General features: G+C 63.2%; 1 protein-coding gene across 1 annotated transcript; it reads left to right on the forward strand.

Annotated features, from left to right (window-relative positions):
* The first annotated feature begins 2,040 nt into the window (after positions 1 to 2,040).
* ZNF831 (zinc finger protein 831) lies at positions 2,041 to 7,818 on the forward strand. Its single transcript, XM_062202582.1, has 3 exons — positions 2,041 to 5,524; positions 6,794 to 6,911; positions 7,734 to 7,818. The coding sequence occupies exons 1-3, from the start codon at positions 2,041 to 2,043 to the stop codon at positions 7,816 to 7,818; spliced, it is 3,687 nt and encodes a 1,228-aa protein (XP_062058566.1).
* The last annotated feature ends 1,617 nt before the right edge of the window (positions 7,819 to 9,435 follow it).

The raw sequence follows: 9,435 nt of genomic DNA on the forward strand, positions 1-9,435 counted from the left end.
CACACACACACACACAGAGCTGTGTTACTCTCTAGATGGCTGCAACAGTCCATGCTGGGGCCAGACCAAAGCCAGGAGCCAGGAGCTTCTTCCAGGTCTCCCTCAAGGGAGCAGGTACCCAAGCACTTGGCCCATCTTCCGCTGCTTTCCCCAGGCCATTAGCAGGAAGCTGGCTCAGAAGTGGAGCGGCCGGGACACAGACCGGCGCCCATATGGGATTCCAGCGTTGTAAGTGGAGGCTTCATCTGCTATGCGACAACACCAGCCCCCCTTGATGAAAGTTTTTAATTTTGAAATCAAATTTGTACATTCTTTCTTCTGTTGCTTGTACTTTTGGTGTCACATCTTAGAATTTATTGCTAAATCCAAAGTCATGAAGATTTAATCCTTTAGCTCCAAAGAGTCTTGTAGCTTTTGCTTTTACATAAAGGTCTGTGGTCCGCTTTGAATCAGCTTTGTCTGTGGTGCGAGGTAGGGGCCCATTCTTTATTCTTTTCTAGGCAGAGAGCCAGTTGTAGTCTCTGTGTTTTTTTTTTTTTTTAAAGATGTATTTATTTATTTGAAAAGCAGAGTTACAGAGGCAGAGAGGGAGAGAGAGAAAAAGAGAGGGGGAGAGAGAGAGAGAGAGAGAGAGAAGTCTTCTATCTGCTGGTTCACTCCCCAGATGGCTGTAACGGCCAGAGCTGAGCTGATCCGAAGCCAGGAGCCAGAGCTGAGCTGATCCGAAGCCAGGAGCCAGGAGCTTCTTCCGGGTCTCCCACGTAGGTGCAGGGGCCCGAGGACTTAGGGCCATCTTCTATTGCTTTCCCAGGCCACAGCAGAGAGCTGGATCAGAAGTGGAGCAGTCGGGACTCGAACCGGCATCCACGTGGGATACCAGCACTGCAGGCCAGGGCTCTACCCGCTACGCCACAGCAACAGCCTCTGTACTCTCTGTTTTTAACTTAATTTATTTAGTTGTAAGTTTGCAGAATTCAGCTTTGAATCATGGCTGTGTTTAACCATTGGCTTGCAAAATTCCTGAAAATTTACAATCTGCTCTCAAGCTTCCTTGACTCCGGCCGCCCTTCCTCTGGCGCGCTCTGTGCTGAGGGCTGGATTTGTTTCTTCTTCTCCTTGAAGAGCAGAGCTGGGCAGTCGGTGGCTCTCGCAGCCCCTGGAGATGGGTGCCTGAGGGAGAGCCGGAGCTCAGTTCCTCCAGCCGCAGACCCGTGCAACAGTTCTCTCCCCTGCCTCTCACTTTGCCTTTGCAATGCAAGGAGCCCAGCCGGTCTCTCTTCTTCCCTAGCGTTTGCTCACCTGCCTCTCCTGGCTTAGAGAACTGATTTAGTGCCAGCTGAATCTGGGCGTTGGGCGTTGGGCCGGGACCAGAGCCTCGTCTGACACTGCGCTGCTCTCGAGTCACCAGGTCAAGAGGAGGGGGCTCCGTTCCGTGTGATTCCAGAGAAGCAGTGACCGGGGTGTTAGCATGAGCAAGGCCCTCGCAATGTTTGGGGCAGAACCATGCTTGCCTGAGATTCAGCGTCATCTGAGAATCCCGTAATTTGTTTTGGCAAAAACCTCCGCTCCTGCCACCATTCTTCCTATGGTCCCCTCCTATAGCTGAGCCCCAGGGCCCGGGGGCGGGAAAGGCCGATTCCCTGTCCATTTTACAGACCTGGCAGTTGAGTCCTAGACAGGGGGGAGGCTCGCCCCGCCCTGTGCACGGCATCCCTGTGGACTCCGAGGAGCTGCAGGAGCTACAGGCGTCTCCCCGGTCCTGAGTAGGCACATTCCCTGGGGCTCCTCTAGGCGGTGCTGTGTGAGCTGCCACCGGGCCTGCCGCAGTCAGACGTGCCCTGGCCCCACGTCTTGCCTTGCCACCTGTCAGTGGCAGGATGGGTGGAACCACGGTGTCCCCGTGGCCTACGTGGGGACGAGATACTCTCTGGGGGCACTGCTGCCAGGCTGCAGCGGGGGCAGGGGGGCGGGGAGGGGAGAGGCAGGCACAGTAAAGTGTTCTCGCCACCCGCAGGTTGGCCAGCGTCCAGAGGATGTGGCATGGAGGCTCCGGAACCCACCTGCCCTGCCCCACCTGCCAGGGACCAGCAGGCTCCTGCGCCTGGTCCCCCAGGGGCCCCGGGGGGGCAGGCCTCGCCGCGCCTGACCCTGGGCCCCGTCCTCCTGCCGCCAGAGCACAGCCTGGCTCCCACCGTGTTCCTGAAGGCGCTGCCCATCCCCTTGTACCACACCGTGCCTCCCGGGGGCCTGCAGCCGCGCGCCCCGCTGGTGACCGGCAGCCTGGACGGGGGCGGGGTGCCCTTCCTCCTCAGCCCCCTGCTGCAGCCCGAAGGGCCCAGTGTGGCCCAGGTGGGGAAGCCCACAGCCTCCACGCTGACCGTGAGCCTCGTGGGCGCCCTGCCTGTGCTGTCGCCGGGGCCGGGGCCCACGCTGGGCAGCCCGGGCAAGGTGCGGAATGCCAGCAAATACCTGTGCCCGCACTGCGGCCGCGACTGCCTGAAGCCCAGCGTTCTGGAGAAGCACATCCGGTCCCACACCGGCGAGAGGCCCTTCCCTTGTGCGGCCTGCGGCATCGCCTTTAAGACCCAGAGCAACCTCTACAAGCACAGGCGGACACAAACCCACCTCAACAACTCCCGGCTGTCCTCGGAGTCCGAGGGGGCGGGGGCCGGCCTCCTGCAAGAGGCCGACAAGGCCGGAGAGACCTCCAGGGCAGGGACAGGAGAGGCGGCCTCAGAGAGACTCTCCCTGGGAGCCCGGCTGCCCCTCGGGGCCAAGGACCTCGAAGCGGTTTCCCGTCCAGGGTCCACCCCCGCCGACAGGGAGGTCCCTCCGGACTCCGCCCATGCGGCGTGCCCCGGGCTCTCGCTGGTCAGCACACAGCCCCGGCGGCCACAGCCGGAGCAGAAGCCATGTTCCCTGCAGCGGCAGCAGGCCACGGCCTCGGAGAAGCCCTGGGACGCCAAGGGCTCCGAGGGCCGGCTGAGGAAGTGTGAGAGCACTGACTCGGGCTACCTGTCCCGCTCGGACAGCGCCGAGCAGCCGCCGCCCCTCTCCAGCCCCCTGCACAGCCTGTCTGAGCACAGCACTGAATCCGAGGGAGAGGGAGCCCCGGGCCTGGGGCCTGGGGGGCCCAAGACGGAGCCCGGAGTGCCAGGGGCCAGCCTGGAGCTAGAGAAGAAGCGCCTGGAGGAGCGGATCACGCAGCTCATCTCCCGCAACCAGGCCCTGGTGGACGACCCCCAGCTGGACCACGTGCGGCCCCGCAAGACCGTCCTGTCCAAGCAGGGCAGCATCGACCTGCCCACGCCCTACACCTTCAAGGGCTCCTTCCACTTCGACATCCGGGCGCTGGAGCCCGGCCGCAGGAGAGCCGCCCTTGGCCCGGCCCGCTTCACCCTCACCTCGCTGGACAAGTCACGGCCCCTCCTCTTCCACTCCGTCCCCACGCAGCTCTCCACCACTGTGGAATGCGTCCCTGTCACCAGGAGCAACTCCCTGCCTCTCGTGGAGGGTTCGAGGACTTGGCCAGAGCCCGCCGACCCCCAGGACGCCTGCCCCAGCACACTGAGCCCTGGGAGCCCCAGGCCCACCCCAGCACGCCTGGGCTACCATGCGGGGCTGACGCTGGCGGACATCCCCGGTGGGCACCCCCGGGCTCTGGTCAGACAGGCTGCCGTGGAGGACCTGCCCTGTACGCCCGCTGGCGACACCCCGGGCCCTGAAGAGGACACAGCTGGAAAGAGAACGGCCCCGGGAGAGGGAACAGCCAGTAAGGGCAGAGCGGCCGGTAGGAGGGGCAGCCAGAGGAGGCTGGAGATGTTTTCCCAGGAGAAGTGGCAGGTGTATGGGCACGAGACCTTCAAAAGACTGTACCAGAAAATGAAGAGCAGCCGCCACGGAGGCCAGAGAGCTCGGGAGGGGAAAGGGGCCGGCACGGCAGCACCGGACCTTCCTCTGCCCCGGGAGGAGGCTGCAGCCCAGTCCCAAGACAGGAAGAGCCCCATCCCTGGGCACGTTTCCATGGGTGCCAAGCAGGGGCCCTGGGCAAGTGGGCCGGCCCCAGACAACGCCCTGGGGTCCAAGCCCCCGAAGCAGAGGGAGGAGGCGGCTGGAGCGGGAGGCAGTGAGCAGTGCAGGGCGCCCAGAGCCGGGTCACCCCCTACCCTCAGCAGCACAGCCCCGCCCTGCCTGGGCAGTAGGAGCCCCCTGTTCCCTCCCAACGGGAGGCTGGAACCAGGGCAGCAGCCACCCCTAGTGCCTGGCCCCCTCCAACAAGGTGACCTGGAGACCTCCAGACCGGTTTTGCCAGACCTCAAGCCGGACGGGGGTGCCTGCAGTGGTGGGGGTGTGGAGGAGACAGGTCCCTGGGCCCATGCAGTCCTGAGACGGCCCAGCCGTGGCTCTGGGGAGCCGCAGCTCCCCTCAGAGAGGAAGAAGCCAAAGGTGGAGGGGCCAGGCAGCCTGGGGACCCTGGCGGCGGAGACCCCGGGTGCCCCTGCAGGAGCTACCTCCCCACGGTCCCAGAAGCAGGACGGGGACCTCGGGGGGACCCCAGGGAAGCCACACGGGAGTGCCGGGCGGGTGGGTGAGGCCCCGGAGTCCCCTGGCACCTCCTCGGCTGCCCCTCCTGCTGCACCCAGGGACGAGGAGTCCCCCCTGCGAGCTGCAGTCGGGGCCCCTGGGCCTCGCCCCATGGCAGCCCCCCAGCCCCGGGCCGCGGTACACAATGCCTTCCCCCCCAAGTACCTCCTCCGGCTACCTCAGCGAGAGACACCCGTGCCACTGCCTGGCGCCCAGGGGCCCCTGCAGGGCCGGGACCCCGTCTGCAGGATTGCAGGGCCCAAGGAGCTGGCGTCCGTCGTTGGTCCTCCCCTGACTCCCAGCCCAGCTGCAGGCCCAACCCCGGGTGAGGCAGGTGGCATCTCAGAGGACCCCCGCTGGTGCAGGCCGCGTGCCGGGAGGAAGGAGGAGCAGGGGGGAGAGCAGGAGGGAGCCAGGACACACGCTGGCGTCCCTGCAGCCAAGCAGTCTCCCGAGGCAGCGCCAGGCACCTCCGGGGTGACAGCCACCTGCGCGTCCTCCTGTGCCCAAGCCGTGGAGGGCGAGACCCTCGCCACCCACCAGCCCTGTCCCTCGGTGAGCACCAAGCCCTCCGGGAGTGACCCAGATCAAGGGGCTCCCGCCCCGGGGCTGGGAGGGCCTCCTGGGACCTCCCCAGAGGCGGCTCCTCTCGGGCCCCCCGCAGAGCCCAAACTCCACTGCCCCTTGCAGCCCAGCTCCTTCCCCACAGTCCCAGGCTGGCCCGAGCTGGCCTTGTCTCCTCACTCAGGGACCCCCAGGAGTTCCGGGGCATACAGCCCCTTCCCCTCCCTGAGGGCGGAGCCCCGGCTCACGTGGTGTTGCTTGAGCCGCAGCGTGCTGCTGCCCGTGGAGCAGGAGAAGAGCTCCTCTGTGTACTTGGCTTTGCACTTCCCGGGAGGTGGCCCCCAGGATGAGGGTCCTGACCCCCCATCTGTGGGCGGTGAAGGATGGCCCAGGCCGCGCCCAGGAGGAGGAGGAGGAGGAAGAGGAGGCGTGCTGGCACTGGCATCCAAGGTAAGCCCGGCTTTGCCCAGGGCCGGTGTGCCCAGGGGGCGTGCTTAGCAGGCAGGACTCGGACGGCCGCGCGAGCGTGGGAGGAAGTCCCTGGTGTCATCTGCTGTTGGTTACTGCGTCTTCCCAGCCGGTGCTGGGGACACTGGGGGGACCACACGCAGGGCAGGAAAGTATGGAGGCCAGAACTGCAAAGCAAACAGAAAGACAGCTGTGAAAACCAGTTCTAAAGAAAGAAGTATTGTCCCTGATACTGTGGGTGAGAGCCTGTTCGTGACTAGAAGTAGCACCGAGCTCCGAGCCTCCTGGCCACAGAGGCAAAAAGTGAAATGAACACAGGAGAGCAATAGGATTCCCAAACCCGACGCTCTGGCGTGGGGAGAGCTTTAAGGCAAACAGTGCCCGGCAGAACAGAATGAAGCGCTCTCAGGAGAGAGCCGTCACACCAAGGACTCTGGAGCACAATTCTGTACTAGACCCAGACCCAGACCTCCCTCTGAGGTTCCTGGGAGCCATGGCAACCAGGGAAACGTGGCAGAGCCGGGCAGCAGGGAGCCCCGGGGCCCCTGCACGAGCGGACACCTCACGGTCCCTGATGCCCGAGGACATTCTCACTTGGCGATGCGTTGGGGGGGGGGGTCCCTCCTGCCGTGAGTGGGAGCCCACGTCCCTGGGTGTGATTACGGAACCCTGCTCAGGGACAGCTTGGGTGAGGGCTATTGAGGGGATGCCGGGGCCTCGGTTCTGATTTAACCCGTCAATCAATGGCGAGGGCCTGGGACCCCAAGCCCTGCAAGTTGGCACTGTGGGTTAACAAAGGGTCAATAAAGCATGTGTTGGGACAGGGTGGGGAGGGTGGGGGCGGGGACCCAAGGTCCTGTTCAGCACCCCTTCCTCCAGGAGGCAGGATTCCCCGGGAGGTGGGTTTGGAGGAGGGAACAGGCGTTGGGCATGGTCTCCTCTGTGGTCCAGCCCAGGGAAGGTTCCAGAGGGTTGTGGTCAGGACGCTTGCCCGGGCTGGTGGCAGAGCCTCACGGACTCAGGCCACTGGTCAGTGCTGCCATTTCATGCCTGGGTTTCCGCAGACAGGCACCTGTCTGCAGAGAGAAGCCCTCTGGGTCGTGCCTGTCGCGAGGGCCACGTGCAGCGTGATGCCAACGTGCCTGCTGTTTTCAGCTCTCCCACCCGATGCTCCCAGGGGTGATGGCCCAGCACCCGGCGTCTGAGCCAGAACAGAAGAAGGGACCGCCTCAGCGGAGGACAAGGATGTGGCGTGGAAACAGCAAGCAGAAAAAGCTGAGGATCAACCCCAAGAGGTAGGACGTGCGGCCACTGGGCCAGCGCCACACCTGCCCCGGCTCACCCCGCACGGGGAGCTGGGCACAGGACTCGCAAAAACATCCCCGCTCTTCATGAGAGAGTTCCTGTTTGGTGGGGGCGAGAGTTTAGGTCCGGGCCCGACCGTGCTGCCCCATCCGGCCGCGCCCTGCGGTCCTGTGGGTTTGCCGACGGTGCCTTTTTAGGACCAGTAATCCGGCAAATATTTGAAATGACTGGGTTGAAAAACATCCGTTTGATTGAAGTCCTGAAGAGAGAGAGAGCATGTTAATTATTTACAGCTTTTATTGTTTTTTTTTAATTATGCAAGTAATGTGTGCCATTTGCAGGAAAATTAGAAAACACAGAGAGCAAAGATGAGGAAACGCGGGGTCGTTCAGCCTCCGTGCCCGTCGCTGCTGCTAACAGCCGGCAGAGGCCCTGTCGGCGGCAGGAGCACAGGCACGCACGCGGCACGAGGTGCAGTCCGGCTCTGCGCTCCCCTCGCTCATTTCCTTCATGGCTCTGCCCTTTGCTCAGCGCCCCGCAGGCTGCACGCTCCGCACAAGTTAAGAAGCAAATCCTCCAGCCGGCTCTCCCCAGGCCGCCTCCCCCATGCTCTCCTCTCCCTCCCGAGGTGGCCAGGGACTGCCCCCACCTGATTCTCCAATGCACACCCCACACCCCAGCTCCCAACACGGCCCCCTCCCTGGAATGCCTGCAGCCTTCTCCCCCTCCCGTCAAGTTTATCCCGAGCCTGGATCCTCTTCAAGGGGCGACAGCGATTCCTAACTGTCCCTTCCTGCCGCTCGGACCCTCAGCAATTGGGAGGACCCCCCCTCTTCCCAGCCCATGCCCCTCATCGCCGGCCAGGGCGGCATGTCCCTGCTAACGCCACAGCACTGAGCGCCGGCCGGCCATGTGTCGCACACTGCCAATGGCATCGTCATGCGCACTATCTCGTTAGATCCTCGGGGCCCCAGGAGGCAGGCAGCATGGTTCGCTCATTTTTCCTTATCAGGATGCTGGGAAGGATGCAGATCTGAGTCTCACTCTGCCGCCTGTGTGGTCCCCAGCGCCCTGCCCCAGGGCCCTCGCCTGTCCTGTGCACACGGGGGCCCTGCAGTTTTCTTGCAAAGCTGCCACAGATTCTGTAGGTCAGGATGGAGCCTGAACTAACTTTCTTCCTTCCTCTCTCTCTCTCTCTCTTTCTCTCTCTCTCTTTCTAGATTTATTTATTTATTTGAGAGGCAGGATTACAGGCAGGGAGAGGGAGAGACAGAGAGAGAAAGAGAGAAATCTTCCATCCACTGGTTCACTCCCCAAATGGCTCAACAAAGCCAGAAGCCAGGAACTTCTTTGGGGTCTCCCACGTGGGTGCAGGGGCCCGGGCACTTGGGTCATCTTCCGCTGCTTTCCCAGGTGCTCAGTGCCCCCGCACCAGCCCCAGCTTCTGCATTTCCAACACACAGACGGGGGCTGGCCCCTGGAGCTGGCCTGGGGACGTGAGGCCACATTCTATTAGCTAGAAGCTGGTCAGAGGTTCTGCTCACTCAGAGAGGGGGGATTCCAGGAAGGTGTGATGCACGGGGCCGCCCTGGGGCATGTGTGCCACAAGCTCCCCAGCCCCCCTGGCTGCCGGCTGGGTTTTCTCGTCTGGGGCCTCGTGGTCCTGGTGAGCAGTTGCTAAGATATCTGCTTTTGGTCTGGGATGCTCTGTGGCTGGGGAGGCGTGAAGAGGGGACCACAGGGCTAGACGTCCAGAGAGGACCACAGGGCTAGACGTCCAGAGAGGACCACAGGGCTAGACGTCCAGAGAGGAATCTTCCGAGCCACTGGCTCTATAGCATTCAGCTGTGAGGCTTCCATGACGGCGCCCGCAGGCTCAGCTTCCGCAGTCTCTGAGCGGTGGGGTCCGACAGCGACGTGCGAGCTCCCTGGACAATCCGTGCTCCCCACGCCTCTTCCCACCTGCCCTATCTCCGGCGCCGTGGGGCTGGGGCTCATCCTGGGAGCTGGCACAGTTGGGTCCCTGGTCCCAGGGGGCTTCAGAGCCACGCGGGGAGCTGCCTGCGAGCTTCCAGAGCACTCTCTACGCAGTGAAATCCGAGGTTTCCACACTGTGCACATGATCAATGACCAATTTAGGGCATGCGTCAGCGGCGACACCCAATCCGTCCTTCACAGGCAGTCGCGTGGCGGAGCGTGGACCCCGTCTGTCTGCATTAGGGGTCTATTACCGCGTGTGTTGCTTTATTACAGGTGGTATTCCGGGTGGGTGAGAGGTCCAGGATGGGTCTCGCTGGTTACAGTGGAGGTGAATTTTCCAGTGTTCCTCTCCGGCGGCTCGGGGACACTGGCGTCCTTGTCCTCCAGGGCTGGGGGCAGAAGCCCCTTCCTCCGCCCAGGCCTCCCCCTCCTCAGTGTCCCCCGTCAGGGAGATGTGGGGAGTGGCCTCACATTTCAATCTCCTCCTCCCCCCTCCCCCTCCCCTCCCCTCCCTTCCTCCTCCTCTTCCCCTTT

Source organism: Lepus europaeus, chromosome 10, assembly GCF_033115175.1.
Source record: "Lepus europaeus isolate LE1 chromosome 10, mLepTim1.pri, whole genome shotgun sequence".
Classification (NCBI taxonomy): domain Eukaryota; kingdom Metazoa; phylum Chordata; class Mammalia; order Lagomorpha; family Leporidae; genus Lepus; species Lepus europaeus.

Excerpts from the sequence above, each read along its gene's own strand:
- ZNF831 (XM_062202582.1), top strand. The coding sequence starts at position 2,041 with ATGGAGGCTCCGGAACCCACCTGCCCTGCCCCACCTGCCAGGGACCAG. Across the intron at positions 5,525-6,793 it reads TGACCCCCCATCTGTGGGCG|GGGTGATGGCCCAGCACCCG; the intron begins GTGAAGGATGGC and ends CGATGCTCCCAG. Across the intron at positions 6,912-7,733 it reads CTGAGGATCAACCCCAAGAG|CAATTGGGAGGACCCCCCCT; the intron begins GTAGGACGTGCG and ends TCGGACCCTCAG.